At 51.5% G+C, this 18,152-nt stretch overlaps 1 protein-coding gene across 1 annotated transcript; it reads left to right on the forward strand.

Annotated features, from left to right (window-relative positions):
* Positions 1-11,051: 11,051 nt before the first annotated feature.
* On the forward strand, positions 11,052-14,011 carry MSX1 (msh homeobox 1). Its single transcript, XM_051616555.1, has 2 exons — positions 11,052-11,565; positions 13,054-14,011. The coding sequence occupies exons 1-2, from the start codon at positions 11,115-11,117 to the stop codon at positions 13,482-13,484; spliced, it is 882 nt and encodes a 293-aa protein (XP_051472515.1). The 5' UTR covers positions 11,052-11,114; the 3' UTR covers positions 13,485-14,011.
* Positions 14,012-18,152: the final 4,141 nt, after the last annotated feature.

Below are 18,152 nucleotides of genomic sequence, written 5' to 3' on the forward strand. Positions count from 1 at the left end.
GTTTTCAGCCAGGTCCTTCATGCTGGAATGTAGTCGAGTTTCTGAGTCTGACATGGCTGTTCATGAAGGAAAGAGGGGAGGCTGGGGATGAGAACCTAAACCAGCCTTCTGCTTTCTGGAAATGTTTGTCTTTACAGTGGAGGGTGCAAAAAGGAAAACTGGGATTGTAGGTCTCCAGGACAGCTTTTACTGGCAGCTCAGGTGCATTGTAAACATGAGCTGGATGATGAGCAAATGGACACTGGCTGCTTTCTCAAAATCCCTCTCTAGTAAATACTGCCTTGAAGATGGGCAGGACTAACAGGAAAGAAGAGTTGAAAAGTTGAATGCAGTGGGATCAGGATAAGAATGGGGATGAAACAGAGCAAGGTCAGGAAGGGGGATGCAACAGGGCTGGACTAGAAACAGGAAATGTTGCAGGGCCAGGCAAGGGGTGGGGATGCAGCAGAGTTGGGCCATAAAGAGGAATCACAGAATCATAGAATCATAGAATCATAAAATATTTCAAGTTGAAAAGGATCCATAAGTATCATCAAGTCTAATTCCCTGCTCTTCTCAGGACTAGCTAAAACTAAGCCAAATTACTAAGAGCATCATCCAGATGCTCCTTGAACTCTGACAGGCTTGAAGCCGTGACCACTTCCCTGGAGACCCTGTTCCAGTGACTGACCAACCTCTCAGTGAAGAACCTTTTCCTAATGTTCAATTTCAACTTCCCTTGGTAGAGCTTCATTCTGTTTCCTCTGTGCTATCACAAGCCACCAGAGAGAGATGAGTGCCTACTGCTCTGCTGCCCCCCTTGAGGAAGTTATAGACTGCAATGAGGTTCCCCTTCAGTCTTCTCTTCTCCAAGCTGAACAAACCAAGTGACCTCAGTCGATCCTTGTAAAAGCCTTTCACCACCTTGTTAGCCCTCCTCTGGACACACTACAATAGTCTGAAGTCCTTCTGAGGTGCCCAAAACTCCACACAGTACTCAAGGTGGGGCCTCATTAATGTAAAATGGGACAATCACCTCCCTCAACCAGCTGGCTATGTCATGCTTGATGCATCCCAGGACAAGATTGGCCCTTTTGGTGGCCAGGGCACACTGTTGACTCATATTCAACTTGCCATCAACCCACATCCCCAGACCTCTTTCTGCAGGGCTGCTCTGCAGCCTCTAGTCCCCCGGTTTGCATGTATAATCAAGATCACCCCATCCCAGGTGGAGAATATGGCACTTACTGTTGTTAAGTTTCATATGGTTGGTGATTACTCACCTCCTTAATCTACCCAGATGTCCCTGGAAAGCCTCTACCTTTCAGAGTCTATAGCTCCTCCTAGTTTAATAGTGTTCGGAAACTTATTTCATGTGCATTCCATTTCAGCATCCGGAACTTTTATAAACATATTAAAGAGGACTAGCCCTAAAATAGAGCACCCTACTTGTGACTGGCTGCCAGCCTGGTGTAACCCCATTTACTAAAACTCCTTGAGTCCAACTCATCAGCCAGTTGCTCACCCAACGTGTTATGGACTTGTCCAGCTGTGTGCTGGACATTTTGTACAGGAGGATGCTGTGAGAGACACTATAAAAAGCTTGGCTAAAATCCAAATCCACCACATCTCCTGGCTTGTCCTGGTTAACTATCTGGGGACGTAACAAGGCCAGCATAGGACGAAGGTTGTGGTGCAGTCAGGTGGGGAAGGAGGATGCAGCAGCACTGCCAGAAGGGGGAAAGTTGTGAAGCTAGAAGGGGAAGCTCAGGCTGAGAAAGAGACTTCTGCAGGGCCAGGCAGATACCAGTTGAGGAGCATGGTCAATCTGGGTGGGCAGAGCTGGAGGAGGATGCAGCAGGGAGGACACCTGGCCACTGGTGCATTTCATGGCCTGGGCCTGCTGGCCCAGAGCTCAGCTGCAAGTGACATCCCTGCCCTTCCTCACCTTGCCTGGCTGGGAGTGGGCTGGGGGTGGCCACCATCACCTACCCTGGGGCTTCCAAGGCAAAAACACTTTTTGAACTCCTCCAAGTAAGATTACAGAAAAGTCTCACAGTGCCTGTTTAAACAAGTGTGTCTGAACAGGAAAATCAAACAGACAGGGAGCGACTTCAGTTTCTCTGCTTATACGATGTTTGAAATGATAAGCAAGGATATATTTCCACATAATTGGGCTGTGTTAGGGTGCCGGCAGTTTGATCAGATAGGGGCTCGGTATGTAGTCTCACATCAGAGGGCTAGTGAACTACAAATTAAGGCAGGCTTTAGATTTTGTCTGTGAAGAAGCCAAATAAGTTGAATTTTATCCCTAAAGGTCACAGTGGGGGTTGGCAGGGAAATACACAAAAAGAGCAGAATAATGTACCAGGATAACTGAATAAAAAAAGAGTATGAAAACAAAATCACTCCTGAAAATCCGTAAGTATAGGAAAGATGCCAATTAACATCCTTGAATCTGACAGGGAGCTTAAAGAGCCCACACTTTCAACACCCTAAAAGAGGTCTGCTGGAAGGCAGGGCTAGAGGGGCAGCAGAGATGTAATGCACTGTGGCTTGACTGAAGACTTTTGGTATGCTTTTATTGGTAACTTTTAATTTTATTTGGCATTTGCCTTTGCAACAATACCCTGGGCAGGGTGAGAAAGCCTGGGACACCTGGTGAGGCAAACATTGTTCAAACCCCTCTATTCCTCCATTCCTCCATCCTACCCCATTTGCATCTTGGACATGGGGACACTCAGCCTGCCTTTCCCCCTGCTTCCTTGTCCCCTCACCTCCCCCTCAGCCTGCCTCCAGCTGCCCACAAGGCAGGAGAAAGCTCCCCAGCTGTCCTGGTTGTGGCCCAGAAAGGTCTCCTGAAGGCCTGAGGGCTGCAAAGCCCCTTTCCTCTAAATGGCCACTGCCTAAACCAATCCCTCCTGCAAACCCAAGTATGGTCCCCCCAGCCTTGTGCTCCAGACAGATTCCCAGGCTCCAGACAAAAAGGCCAGGGGGGCTCCAGGGGACCCAGCTGGCTCACAGCCAGCCCTGCTGAAAGGGGATCACAAGTTTTACTCCTAAGAACAAAGTTTCCAGTGACTTCCCAAGATGTTCATCATACTCCTTTCTCCTTTTTTTCTTCTCCTTCTTCTGCCCTCCCTTTATTTTTCAAAATCTCAGCTGGAACAGAGGTGTTCCCTGTCACTGCCAGTGAACGTGCTGCTCCTCTCCCTTGTCAGCTCCATGTAAACTCCTGGGGCATTTCTTTTTCAGTCCTGGCTTTTATATGTCACCAGTATTTAGTTACTTGTGTTGGGTAGTGAGGGAGTGAGGCTGCTGCACATGACATTTCACCGTAAACAGCTACTGCTGGGTCAAGCAGGTGGTAATTTGCTCTCACACCCCAGCCCCAGCAGCCACAGTGTGAGAGCCAGGAGGCAAAATCTGTGTTTGCATGCACAAATGTCACCTACTGTCAGGGCTTGCAGCTGCACTAGTAAACTAGTGAAGGGTGCACTCTCACAGGAAACTTAAACGTAAAAGAGGTGAAATTACTTGCAAAGTGCCACCAGCAACCCTGAGGAAGATAACTCTATGTGCTGAGTGCACCCCTGCTCTGCCTGCTGTCAGAGCCTCCTCTGTGTGTCTCTGTGTTATTAATATGGCAACATTAGTTTGTTATATCTCCCATGATTTTATAGAAAAAGGAAGGTGTAAGAGTACTTTGTTTCTAACCTTTAGGTTTCTCAGAAGTAAAAATCAAATTTACCCAAATCCATTCCATGTGTAATTGGACTGTTAACAGCAGGGGACAGACTGAATTTGGTGCCACCCCAAACGAATAGAGTTCAGATATGATGGCATGACTGCATCCCACTCCACAGCATGGTCCTCCCTGCTGATGTGGGAGGGGGTATGTGAGCCACCCCTGATCCTCAGCGGGCCAGTCTGGGCTCACCCTGAGAGGGATGCTCAGCTGCTTGGAGGGTGTCATACCTTCAAGCCATGGATTGCGAGGAGATGTTCTGATAATGTTTGAAAGGCTGAAGTAAGTTCTGCTTTTGAGTGACAGAAAAGAACCCAGCTGTTGAAAAGCAAAGTGACCCAACACCAACAAGAGAGTGCACACTTGCTACATAAATAATGTCAAACCCACATATGCAGGGAATAATATGAAGGCAGTGCAAAGCAGACCAATGTCTAGAAATGTTATCTCTTCTGTTCCAAAACCTAATCAGCCCAGCAGCAGGCAAGCCAGGAACATTTTAGATTATGTCTATGCTTGCGGTTGATGGAAAGTCTGAGAGGAATATAAGCTTTTTGAAAGACAAATTCAGTTCCCCTACAAAATATTTGGGATTTTTTTCCCTTGTCCTCTGGCAGTGAAATTGTTTGGTTACATTGATCTATTAAAATGACGTAACTCCCAGTATCATATCTAGCCATCAGCTGCCACTCAGCAAAAGGGTGTGGTGAGATCACATCATCAAAATAATAAGGTGCTGGAGTTCCTAAGCAGGAGGTTACATATCATCAGGACAGTTTCAAATACTTGTGTATGGCTTTGATAGTTGCAGGACTGTGATGTTTTGTTTTTCCATAGGCAGAGTCTGGAAGATACCTGACACCAGTTACTCTGCTGTTCAACTGCAGCTTCCTTTGCACAGGAAAATTATATATGTATATGCGTGAATTTACTTTTTCCTAACTGGTAGGTTTTTGTTTAAGGCAATCACTTTCAAACTATCTTAGCCAAGGAAGAAAACTATTTGCCCCAATCCTGTTCCTTGGGAGTTTAGGGGGATATTTTTGGAGGCAAATGAAAGGGAGTCTTGCCTTGAGAAGCTGTGTGACACCAGCAGGAAGGTCCTAAAAGGGGTGCTGGGAAGAGAAAACCTGTCAAGTTCAACTCCAGTGCCTGCAGATTGAGCTGCTGTCTGCCGGTGGGGCCACAGCTTCCAGCTCTCCTCCAGCTGTGCAGCTGGAGGCAGCAGCTGGAGCAGAAGCCCCTCTGCACAGACACAGCCCTGCCTCACATAGAAGTTTGTCCTCCCTTGATTTTTCCTTCTATGAACTTCCCCCCCCCTCCCCAGGAGCTGATTATCATCTAGCTGAAAAGCATTTCCTTATGAAAAGTGGGTTTGTTTTGTGTTTAGTACCCCTCCCTCTCCCTCAATTTGCACAGACTTCTCTATTGGGAACAGACTTAGATCGGGATTTTTGCAGTTTGCAGAGCTTTTTCAAAATGTGGTGACAAGCGTTTCTTCTGCTCTATATGTTTTCTTACCGTCCTTTCCACCAAGTTTTCCAGCAATTTAGAGACACGTAAGGAATAGCTCTTACACAATAGGCAAAGAAGTGTGTGTGCGGGGGTTATTCCAATGGTCTTGCAAGTTTGGAGTATTTCATCTTCTTCAAAAGGCGAGGAAAAAAAACCCCAAAACTGTGTCCTTGTAAGCAAATGATTAGAAGAAGACTGGGAATACAATAATTACCCCAAATGGAAACCCAGACCGCAGTCAAACAATACAGCTTTTGTAAACCGGCTCCGCCTGTAAAAAATCTAGGAAATCTCATAACTGGAGCTGGCGAAATCCTTTTCTTATGCAACGATATGTAAAAGACTCATGAGAAATGAGGAGAAAACATGGAAACGCCGCAAAATAGCATTATAATGAACTTGCTCTGAGCATCGGAGATCGCCTTGGCGGTACCAGCATGGATTGCTGCAACCACAAAGTATTTTCTCATGTTAAAGAACTTGGGACAAATTACATGTCGTGACATTTCGCCAATAAACAAGCACGTGAAGACAAATAAACCAGGACTCGCTGTAATCTACCTTGATCGTTGTGGAATTCAAGGGGACCAAAGGAATTGGGAGAGAGACAGAGTGCGGCTTTGAATGAATGTCCTTCATGAGAGAGCGGAGAGAGGATCATTTATATCCTTCATATTTTATAGTTTTGCCTCTAGGAAAGAAAAGACCAGCGGAGCCTCGACTATCATTTACTCATAATGATCGCATTCAATCTAGTGATTCACAGTGAATCACATAATAAGGTTTCCATTTTGCGCATGGGGAGAAGGAGGAGTGGTTAAACTTTGTTTAGTTCGCATTCATGCCCCTGGCCCCTTGTTTCCCTTGAACTGTCCAGTTCAAATGACTAATCCATGGGGCGATTCTTTTTTTTTTTTTTTTTCCCTCCAGCCCCCCCTCCCCGCCCCCCATCCCCAATTACACCCCAGGAATAAAATCCCTGGAAGGAAAGCCGACAGGTTAATTGTACAGTTACTCATTTTCCTGTGGCAGAGTTTCCCCAGAGCACGGCTATGTTTTCTCGGGGCTATACCGTGCACTGCCTGCTGAGCCATGCCGTGCCATTCCGAGCCGTGCGGCTCCGGCAGCGGCTCTGCCCCAGGGCCGAGATTCCCGGCCAGCCCGTGCCCCGGCGGCCGCGGGAGGACCAGCCCCGGACGCCGGCTTGCAGAGGCACCCGGAAAGGGGGGAAAGTTGCTTCATCGGCACTTCGGCCTAAACCCACACCCACCGCCCCTGGACACGGGAGGACAGCCCTCTCTGCACACCTTTCCTGCGGGTTTGGGTCAGGACGAGGGGATTTCGGCACCTGAGACCCTGCTCCTCCTCTGAATGTTATTGCAGAGACCCCTCCACACACGGGTAGGCATATAAACCAAATAACCGGCTCGCTCTTAATGCAAGCGGCAGTCGGATGCTCCCTTTGCTCTCGGGACCTGTGCCATCTGCAAGCGTTTCAGGTAAACACAGAGGCCAGGGCAGGGTGAAGGCTGGGAGAAGGCGGCCGGCTGGGCAGGGAGGTCTGTGCTGAGGCCAGCGCGGCTCATCAACGACTTAAACTGCAGGTTCTCGCGAATTACCAAAAAAAAAAACAACCAACAAACAACGAAGGAAAGAAAGGCACCGTGCGGATCGAGCGAGAGAAAGGCTCGGAGGGCAGAAGCATGCCGGAGAGAGAGGGCGAGGAGGGACAGGTCGGTGCTGGCGGGCAAGGACAGAGGTGATGCCACATAATAACCAGCCCCAATTGCGCCTGTAGGAGCAGTGCTCACTCCAGGAGAGCCGGCACCTTTGAAAGCGCTAAAAAAAATTATGTAAAGTTAAATAGGCGTGTTGTCACTGAAGGGAAACCACTGCCTTAGCCACGGGGCTTCACCAAGACAGCCAAGTTCCCTTTTGGGCAGAGCAGAGTCTCGAAGTCTGCTTGACATCTTGAAGCTTAAATAACCGTAAGGCATTGTTGCTCCCTGGCAGCAAAGTGCCTCGTTACGCCTGATTGAGCTAATTGCTTTGAAATAGGATATATTATCTATAATTATAGAGATCTTGGAGGAGACGGCCAGCCTTTTCTTTCATCTTTTCCAAGTGCATCATAATGTCGCGATCACATTAATTTGGGCCACTTGAAATAGTGCCTTCCTTTCAGCCCGGCTCCTCCGACCCTCAAAGAGTCGGGGACGCCTCGGCGGCTGGAGTTTGGCCATCCAAATCACCGCTCCTGGTAACCTGCAGAAGACCAGCCGAGACGCCTGAAGCTTTCAGAGTAGTTTAGATTATGCTTAATCAGGACAGAAAAGGAAAGGGGGAAGGAGAGTGAGGAGGCGAGGGGGAAAGAGAAAAGAGCTGAAGTCTTCGCATTATCCGACGCTCAGAGGAGAGGAAGCAGCGTCAGGAGCAGGGACAGTTGAGACTTGAAGGGGTTTGAGGGCTTGTAAAGCCCGCGGGACATTTTTAGCACCTGCGATAGGTCTGGTTCTTTGCTCCCAAGGCTGAGCCGTTCAGGGCTGGAGCAAGGCTATCTGAAGGGCGCGCAGGGAGCGCGGAAAGAACGCGGAGGGAAAGCGCAGGCGGGTGCCCTCCGCGGCAGGGTTGCCTCGGAGCCGCCAGTCCCCAAATCCTCATCGTGTCTTGCGGGGCTGTCTGGTCTCCTAAGAGCTGCTGTCTCGAGGGAAATAAAATTGAAACAAGGGAAACAACAACACCCAGCTCCTTTCTGAGTTCTGCCTTTAAGTCGAAGATAACGTTTACAAAAGGCAGACAATGCCCTGAATTGGCTTAGATCTGCCTCCTGTCCTCCTTCCCCATCCCCCATGCACTCCTACCAGCCCTGGTTGTATTCCCACCGAAATAAAATGCTATGGGTAATGGCTTTGCCTAGCACATTCATTATATTGAAATCGGACTGTTTAGGATGCTAATTGCCCAATATTGTTATCTAGCACAAGCGCCTTCAGGGAAGCGCCACAGTTCCCAATAAAAACACTGGACTGGAACAAGCACCAATAAAGCCACCTATTCCTCTCCCCCCCGCCCCCCCCCCCCACCCCGTACCCCCCCCCACCCCCCCGGCCTTTACACTTCGGATTTCCTTACAGCCCAGAGATGAGAATAAGACACAGACACCTAAAAGCAAGGCAGCGTATCAGCACAACGGACCTGATACAAAAGAGTTCCGAAAATCCAGTGATGTTTTCGTCCCCCAGAGCGCAGTGAGCAAGGCGAGAAGAGTTGGGGTATCAAAAATCTCCCGCTAAGCAAAGAAATACATCTCGGGGCAGATTTCGTTTTGTAAATTTGATTTCTCCATTCCTAACTTAGAACCCGTAGAGTTCCTTAAGAAATAAAGGAAAGAAAGAAAGGCGCAAGAAACGAAAGAAACTTCACTGGCTTCCCGTTTTCAGACCAAGAGCTTGCCAGCATGTGAATTAGAATCAAGTCCTTGCTATGGTACAGTGATTAAAATAGCACCGAGTATGACAGAAACGTAAACACAAAGAGTTCATTGCTGGGAGATAAATAAAGAGCTAATTATCTCATTCTGTCAACTCTCAATAAGAACGGGATCTCGCTCTCAGTATGGGACGCACACTCATCTCCTCAGTCCTCAGCAACATCCCAGTGTTCAAACCATTCTGCAAAAGACGTGTGTGTGTGTGGAAACTCAGCAGTTCTACTTTCCTTTCATATTTCCATCACAACAATGAGATTGAAAGCAGCCTAGAGGATGCCTGGATGTCTATTAATAAACACATCACTTTCTTGTGGGAGATTGAGTTTGGGATCAGGGAAAAAGAAAAAAAAAAAATCCTTCCTACCTTTAGGATCGGGTGGAGGGAACACCGTGAAACACGATGCATCGATATTTGTGCGTGTTTTCATAGTCGGGGGGTGGGGGTGCATCCTTGCGTCCAGCATTGGGCTTTGAGAAAATGTGTGATTGGTAGAGCAAACTAATTTTGTCAGGCTGAATGTGCCGATGTCCCAGGGCTAAGGCGCCTTGCTCCCTTGATGCGGGTTAACGTCCTCAATAGTCCCCCTCCAGCCGAAGCCTTTGATCAGACCGCTGCTGGCGCCTAAAAACAACATCACTTGTCTGCCTATTAGAAGCACTGACTAATCGTGACAGATTGTTTATTCTCGCAATTAGCAATGCAGCCGCTTCTCTGAGCACCCCCTCCACACCTCTGCCCTGAGCGGCCAGGCCCGGCCCCCCGGCCCGATGGGGCGCGGGGCAGGATGCGGGCAGTGCGGGGCAGCGGCCAGAAGATCCGGGCCGGGCTGGGCGATGGCACCACTGCTCTCCGTCTGACAAGAGCCCTCACCGGGGCGGCACGATTCGGGACGGGAATTTAATGTGTCCGTGTGAGCTATACGTCGGTGAACAGGTCTGTGCGATGTGCGTTCACGCCAATCTATAGGAGAGCACGGGGTAGCCCACGAGTCTCCTACAAATCGTCTTCACCTAGAGGGATCGTGTATGAGCACAGCACAACACGTGCGATGTAGGTGTGTATGCGTACGTGCAGGACAGCCCCTACAGCAAGCACCGGGCCAGTGTGTGTACTCACGCGTGTGTAAGACTCGTATGCGTGCAAGACAATCCATTTCAATCAGGTCGTGTTGCTTATCAGTTAATAAAACGTCTATTTTATCAATTCGTTTCATAATCTATATGGTCCTAATCTGCCATCTTTATTGGGTCCAGTTAAAAGGAAAGGGAATTCTCTGTCCCTCTCCGTTTAGATAATTACCCTTAAATGACTGCAAGAGCCTCTTGTGTTTCGAGGAGATTAGAGCCCTGCAGCTATCAATAAACTTTTCTCAGCGAGCGGCCAATCACGTTATTAGAGAGCGGCTCCGTTTTACTGCACATCCGTCCTGGGCGCTGGGATAAGGGATCATAAAACGAATTTACAAAACAAAATAGCCGGGATTTTAATGGGTCTGGGGCTTAGATGTTCCTTTTTACGTGAATGAACATTTAATTATCGGGAGACTCGGAGGCACGCACACTTCTATGCCATGAAAAGCAGCACAATTGATATGTGTGTGTATGTTATGTATATACAGGTAGACCTCCGCAAACACGTCAAACACATCGCAGGGCCGGCGTTCATTAAAACGAACAAACAAAAAATTATACTTAAAAACAAACAAAAAACCCCCCCTAACTGAAACCAACAAACAAACCAAAACAGCAAAGAACAACCCCCCCAAAAAACAGACGCACCTTTCCCCCCTCAAACAATACACCTTTTCAAAGCGCAGACAGACTGTGGGAAGGGCAGTGGCCCCCTCTGAGAGGTCATACACAGGACATCCCTATATTTCTTGGTTTTCCAGAAGAACACGGCTCGGGCCCGCTTCCTCAAGCTTCACAAACAGAAAGGCCGGGTTTTTTCCTGACGCTAATACACATTTCCCCCCGATTTTTGAGCCTCCTCCTCCCCGCCCCAAATCCCATTCCCGCGGTGCAGCGCTCCTCGGGCAGCCCGGCCTCTCTGACTCGCTCCGGAGATGCGCGCTCTGGCGCGGAGCGGGGCTGGGGGCGCGGCGCGGGACGCCCCGACGGCGAGGCCAGACCGGAGCGGCCCGGCCCGGCCCCCCGCCCGCGGGCGCGGCCGCCAATGGGGCGCCCCCGCCCCGCCCCCCGGGCCCCGCTTGGGCGGGGTCTCCCCTCTCGCCGCTTTATCAGGCGGCGGCGCCCGCCGCGGGGTCGGAGCGAGCTGACGGCTGCCCGCGCTCCGTTTCTCTGCGAGTGCCTCCCCGGCCCCATGAGCAGCGGCGTCCGCTCCCGCCCGGTGCTGCGGTGGCGACAGCGGGCCGGCTCTGCATGGCCCCGGCTGTGGATATGACCGCCGCGCCCACCGGGGTCCGCAGCGACGAGCTGCCCGCATCCGCTTTCAGCAAGCCCGGCGGCGGCCTCCCCGTCGCGGCGGCGATGGGCGGGGAGGAGGAGAACGACAAGCCCAAGGTCTCCCCATCCCTCCTGCCGTTCAGCGTGGAGGCGCTTATGGCCGACCATAGGAAGCCGGGCGGCAGGGAGGGCCCCGAGGGCGCCGGGCCCCCGCCGGTCGCCGGGGCGGCCGCCCGCCTCAGCCTCAGCCCCCGCCTGGGTGCCCTGACGGCGGAGGCGCCGGCCTCTCCGCTGCCTCTCGGCGGCCACTTTTCCGTCGGGGGGCTGGTCAAGCTGCCCGAAGACGCTCTCGTCAAGGCGGAAAGCCCCGAGAAGCAGGAGCGAAGCCCCTGGATGCAAAGCCCACGGTTCTCGCCGCCTCCCCCGAGTAAGTAGGGTCCGGGAGCTGGCGGACTGGGACTCCCTCTGGGGCGTCTGCCCTTCCCACGGGGCCGGGCAGTCCGGGGGCAGCGCTGCGGGGGAGGACGGGGATTTCCTCTCGCGTTCACCCGGCCCTTCCTGGTATGTTTTTCCCTGCGGTTCGCGCTCTCTGCCGGCCCACTTTGGCCTGTTCAAAATGTTGAACTAGTTCAAGTGTGTGTGAAGCTGGGGCAGCGTCCGATGATGACTGCGAAGGACGAGTGGCCGCACCAGCGCGGGATCTTGTGTCAAACGTTAACCGGGGAAGGGAGAAAAATAAAGTAAGAAACGACCCGGCCTGCCTGTTAGTTTAACTTGGGGCTTGAAGCCGCCACGCAAAGCCTGCCTCGGGTTCCGCGATGTTTTCTCTGAAGGCGGCTCAAACAGTTCTGTGAGGACCCGCACAGGCTCCCAGGCGAGACCCCTTCGGGCTTCAGCCATCCCGGCTGCTTTCCCAAGTGTTGCATCTCTAAAAGTCAGAAGAGCCGCAGCTACTGATGCTTTATTGCGGCGAGATCTAAAACAAAAATAGCAGCGGGAGGGCCGAGATCAGAAAAGCCCGATAATCCTCTTCAGCGACTACAGGGAGCCCGGGGCCGGGCAGCCCGGGCCGGCTGCCCTCGGCCGCATCCCGCTCCCGTGGGAAGGGGCGAGTATGGGCTGAGGCTCTCCGCAGCGTTTTGGGTGTTCTAGCAGAGCTGCGAAGAGACCTGCTTTCTCTGTCCCTTGAAATAAGGCAGGTTTTGCGAAAGGACTTGAGTAGAGTGTCGCAGTGGTTTAGTTTCTTTAAACTGCAAAGTAAAACTTTTTTGGTTTTAGTAAACCTGGGGTAGAGCAAGGTTGAGGACCCTTAGAAAAGTTAGATACTACAGCACCAGACTGGTGAAGAGCAGTAGATAAAGGCTGAGTGAGCGTTCAGAGCTTGTAATTAATTACATGCTTAATCCAGTTCCCAGGGGCCTAATGAAGAGAGTGTGAAGCTGAGAAGCTAGCTCGTTTTGTTTATTTTTTTTCCCCCGTAATCCAATAAAAAGGACAGGAATATATATATATATTTTTTTTTGAGGGTCACGACTTTAATTTGTGTCTCTTAAGGCAGGTGGTGGAGGGGTGTGTGTAGGTGTCTGACTCCTGTCCTTTGCGTAGATTCCCATGGAGTCAGAAAGGTTCTTGCTGTGAAGCACTGCGAGCAAGTTCGATCCCGGGAGTCTTGAAAAATCTAATTTGTTCATAAAGCACCCGCTTTCTTTACTGGAACGGGAAACATCAATTCGAAGCGTGCCCTGGGCAGCTCTAGAGTTTTTGGGTTGCCTCATTTTGAGCAGGCCCTTAGTTTCCCCTTTCTTTCCACCCAGACTGCTGTAGGGTGGGGGCTCTGCGGGGCGTGCGGGTTCGGGCACTGCTAACCGAGCTGTCTCTCTCCTTCCCCCTCTCCTCCGACTGCTGCCCGGCGCAGGGCGGCTGAGCCCCCCGGCCTGCACCCTGCGCAAGCACAAGACAAACAGGAAGCCCCGGACACCCTTCACCACGGCGCAGCTGCTGGCCCTCGAGAGGAAGTTTCGGCAGAAGCAGTACCTGTCCATCGCCGAGCGCGCCGAGTTCTCCAGCTCGCTCAGCCTTACCGAGACCCAGGTGAAGATCTGGTTCCAGAACCGGCGTGCCAAGGCCAAGCGGCTCCAGGAGGCGGAACTGGAAAAGCTGAAGATGGCAGCCAAGCCCATGCTCCCTCCCGCTGCTTTCGGCATCTCCTTCCCACTGGGCGGCCCAGCTGTGGCCAGTGCCTCTCTTTACGGGGCGTCCAGCCCTTTCCAGCGGGCAGGGCTGCCCGTGGCTCCTGTGGGACTGTACACGGCACATGTGGGATATAGCATGTACCACCTCACATAGAGCTGAGCCCCGTCGAGCCCAGCCTGCCGGCTCTCCGCTCCTGCTGGCCCCTCGCACACTCCCTCCCTACTCCTCTGGCTCCTTGCTGCGGTCTTCTCCACGGACCCCGTGGCAGAGACTTCTCTAGTCCAGCTCTGCTCAGCCTCTGCTTCCCTCTGTGATGCTATTCTCCCCCGTTTCACACTCCTCAGCAGTCCTGGGAGCTGCTCTGGGTTTCTGGCTGGCAGAAACCTGAGGCATCACCCCAGCCCCTCTCCGGCACAGGACAGTGATGGGCCAACCCTGTTCTGCTTCCCCGGGTCCCGCTGGCAGCCTGGGGAGAGCCCCTTGCTGTGGGGGAAGGAACTATGGATGAGAAACGGCAAAAAGGGGGCTGAAAGACAGGACGTTTCTTTTTTTTCTGCAAGGCAAGGTCAAGAGGCAGAAGTGTAGTGCAGCCTCTCCCGACCCTGTGTAACAGCACCGTCTGTTACCTGTGTTTGTTCCTTCACTAGCTCCTTTGGAAGGGGCTCTGTGTACTATGTAATATACTGTATATTTGAAATTTTATTATCATTTATATTATAGCTATATTTGTTAAATAAATTAATTTTAAGCTACTGTTTGATGTGATATGTTTGCTCTTTATCCTGCCGGGGGTGACAGAGGAAGAGGTTAAAATTCTCTGTGTTGGGGAGCAGGAGAGAGTACCAGCTGTATCAGCTGTACCAGCCGTTTTTCTTGCTCCCCAGGAGACTTCAGCCTCAGACAGTGAGGCCTCGGTCGAGTTTTCAGCTTGCTGTGTATTCCTGAGCTGCCTTGTCCTCACAGCTGCCTGAGGTTTCCTCTTGTTTTTTTTTTTTTTGTCCCCCACTACTTCTCGGCGGCAGCTCCCAGCGCATTCCCTCGCCCGAGGATGGGTGCTGCCGCTCTCCCTGGCAGCCCCGCGGCTGGCACAACGCGGGGCTCCCCACGGTCCTATCGGCTCCAAGCAGGAGGAAAGCTGGTTCTCTCCCTGCCGGCGGCCTATTGCCGGGAAGCTTCGGGCTGCAGCCCCCGGAGGCTGCTGGAGGCTTTGGGGATGGGGTGACTTGTCCCCCACCTCGGTGTTAAGCCGAGCAAGGGCTTCTCCTGCTGCTTCCTTCGGCAGCGCGCATTGCTCAGGAGAGGGGAACATCGGGGGGTTTGGGGTGTTGGAGAGGAGAGGGGGCTGTTGCTGTCAGGGTATCCCGGGAGAGGGGGGAAAAACGCTCTAATAGCCGAGGGGCAAAGGCAGCGCCATAGCCAAGGAGTCGGGTGATGAGGATGGGGCTGTTACGAGTACGGGGTAGTTGGGGATAGTATGTGTGGAGCGGTGATGCTCGGGAATGGGTGGGAAGCCGCGGCAGGCAGCCGGCCGGACCCGCGGGACTGACGGTCGGGACCGCTCGACGTCGTCTCCTGCCCGTCCCCGTGGCTCCGGCCGACCGGGTTGGAAACCCGTTCCGATCGCCACGGCCCCGAGGAAACGGCCGGCGACGGCCTAGAGCCCCGCGGAGAAGGGCTGCGGGCCGCCCCGCTCTCCCGCGCAGCCCTGGCCGCTCCGCGCCCGCCCGCTCCGCCGGCACCGGCTCCGCCGCCTCGCCGCGTCCCCCCCGGCTGCCCCCCAGCCCCCATCACAGCGCCGCTCCACCGTGTCTCGTACGGATGGCTCGGGTAAGGGGGAGCGCTGGTTTCCCCTTTTTGCTTTTTTATTAATTAATTTCGTGCTTTATCTTGCGCTCAAGGAACTGGCTCTGAAAAATTTGGACTCTATTTTTCTTTCTTTCCGTCTTCTTCCTCCCTCCCCCCTCCCCCGCTGCTTTCATTTCCAGCAATTTAAAACGTTAAGGTTGAAGCAAATTTAGAAGGAAAATAATTGCTGTAATGAGGCTAGGCAATCTTCTGCAGGCACTGTGGCTCCAGCGAGACTGTAGCTGGGGGCGAGGCGGGACTTTTATCATCTCCTAAATATCAATGATGCTTTCAATAACTCAACGAAACAACATACCTGAAGCCAGTCACTTTCTCCAGAGCTCGCTGCCCCTAATCCTCCTCTTCTCATCTCTCGCTCTTCTCTGGCTGCCCCACTTTTTTCTGAGTTGGGGTGACTTTTGGGGTTCTGAGATTGTTTGTGTGTGGGTTTTTTGTTTGTTTGTTTTTATGGGGTTTTGGGGGGTTTTGTTGTGTTGGGTTTTTTTTCTTTTTTTTTTTTCCTTTTTCATTTTATTTTCCCTCCTCTGCTTTTGGTCTGGCTTTCTTTTCCGATCATTTCTTCTCTCTGTGCAAGTGACAGTGTCTGTGATCCTGACCCCAAAGCCGCGCCGGGCTGGGGGAGCGCGGTGCCGGCTTTTTCCCACGTTGTGCTTCTGGCAGAAAAAGGCTGGAGATAAACTCAGCCTCTGCCCGATTAGACCGCGGGTTCGGGGACAAGATCTAATCGCGCAGGAGGCCAGGTTTATCCTGTAAAGAAGCCCTAAAATAACCGAGATTTCAAACAGGGAGATCCGCCTTAAGCTGGCTCCCCGCATCCCCGCTCTCCTCCGCCGGCACCTTTGGGCGCTGCAGCGCTGGGCTCCGGGCAAGCCGGGACCCTTTCATCTCTCCGCTTTGTCTGTTTTGGCTTTTTTTTTTTTTTTTTTTTTTTTTTTCTTTCCCCCCCTTCAGTTGGTTTTGTGGGAGTTTTGGGGTGTTTTTTTTGTTTTTTGTTTTTACATTATGTCAACTCGGGATGGATATTCCAAGCGCATGATTCCTATTGAACATGTCTTTGCTTTAAGTTTTCCCCCTGACCCTTGGGCTAAAGTCCTTGGTTGCTCAATTAAACCCAGATGAGAACAATTAATAACTAAGTAATGACAATAAGTTGGGAATCACACGGATGAACGCTCCATGTGAATAGGAAAAGCTCACACAAAAGAGCAAAAAGGATTTGTCGGCTCTTTTTAAGGGGGAATTGGCTTTTCTTTTTTCTTGCCTCTGGCTTACCAGCAAATAAAACTCACTTTTGTGTCTTTGTCGCCTTAAGGATCTCAGTGGGCAGTTGGAAGTGAGAATGGCTGTTTTCCTTTCAACTTGAGGGTGCTGGCGCCACGCAGCCCCAAGGATAGAGAATAGCCAAAGCAAAGTTTCCTAATAACTCCCTTCTCCCCCGCCACCCCTCCCCAGTCACTGTGGTACTCCCTCCTTCCCCCCCCCCCCCCATATCTCTACACACGATCCTAGGGAGCCTCGGCAGACAGACGAGAGAAAGCAAAGGGGCCCCGAGCACACCCATGTGCCACCACGGACTCGCAGACGGGGCAACTCTCTGCCGTGGGAAAGCGGGAGCGCCTTCGTGCGGCACTTTCCACGGGGGGTAGGAAATTAAAGCGCACAGTAGCCACAGCACGGAGAGGGAGCAAACACCCGCAGAACCGCACACAAAAAGAAAAGGGAAGCCATTTTTATACTCTTATTTTCCAAAAGGAAGGGAAAGACTCTGTTACCGGCACAGGGGAGCAGCCTTCGCCCGGCAGCAGCTCCGTGTGAGCTCCGGGAGCCCCGGCCGGGAAATGCGGTGGCATCGCGCCCGGCTCTGGCTGCAGCACAGCCCGGCTTCGGGATGGGGCAGAGGGCTCGGCACCCGCTGTCTTAGCTTTGAAGGGTAAGGAAAGATTCTCCTTCAGTTTTAAGAAGAAGGCTACCGGGAAAACCTGCTGAACAAATCTTTGGTTAAACCGTGTATTTGTTGTCGGCTCCGAATTTCTGGTGTGTTCAGGGTTTCTTCCTGAATTTGCTGTTCAACTAGAAACACAAATTGGTGCCCTGTTGCCTCTATCTAAAGTTTTCCATAGTGCTTAAATGGATTCGGAGCTAAAAGCCTGTTTTCAAAAGTGAGGGCAGGCTGAATTCAGCAAGTGAGTTAGGCACAGCAGCAGCAACCTCCTGCTGCTGAGGATTGTGCCTGAGAACACAACCTTCAGAAATCAGAGGCAAAGCAGGGAAGCTGCCTAACTTACCCATTGTAAAGGCCAAGAGGAGGGGGTGAGCCTGTTTCTTAGTAGTACTCCTATGTTTAAATCCAGGCTCATAATCTTGTGTGATTCTCCTGAGTCACATAATACCTTCTTCCTAAAGATCTTCCCAGGACGTTGGATGAACTGTCTGGTCACCTTCCCAGAGAAACGGAATACTTAGCACTAACTGCCTGATTTCAGTTAAACATCTGAAATAAGCTATTTTGTATGCAAAATAAAAATCCCAGTCACCACTCACAGATAATTGCTCTTCATCTCTCCTAATGATACATTTTATTTATTTTTTTTTTATTAGACACGCAGGTGGCCAGAGAGTGCAAGAAAAAGTGGCTGCTTAAATGTCCTCGTGGCCAGGGCACTCCTCAGAGCCTTAGGGATGTTCAAATTAAATCCAGCAGAGTGGTGACTGGCAAAGGAAGTCTCCCATGGCTTGGGTTATAGTAGTGAGCTGTGGGATGCAATGAGGTGGTTCTCTAGTTCTCCGCAAAAGGAAGCTGATGTGGCTTAGGTACATAACTGCAAGGCAGCTTGTGACAGAAAGACACACCCTTCTTGTTATCACAGTGCTGAGTCCCACTATTTATATATTAGAATATATATATATTGTAACTCAAGGAGTGTTAAGTTAGTGAAGTTTCCTTTCATTAGCTTT

This window comes from Apus apus, chromosome 4, assembly GCF_020740795.1.
Source record: "Apus apus isolate bApuApu2 chromosome 4, bApuApu2.pri.cur, whole genome shotgun sequence".
In the NCBI taxonomy this organism is placed as follows: domain Eukaryota; kingdom Metazoa; phylum Chordata; class Aves; order Apodiformes; family Apodidae; genus Apus; species Apus apus.

Coding starts and splice junctions, on each gene's coding strand:
- MSX1 (XM_051616555.1), top strand. CDS start 11,115: ATGGCCCCGGCTGTGGATATGACCGCCGCGCCCACCGGGGTCCGCAGC. Junction 11,566..13,053: donor GTTCTCGCCGCCTCCCCCGA/GTAAGTAGGGTC, acceptor TGCCCGGCGCAG/GGCGGCTGAGCCCCCCGGCC.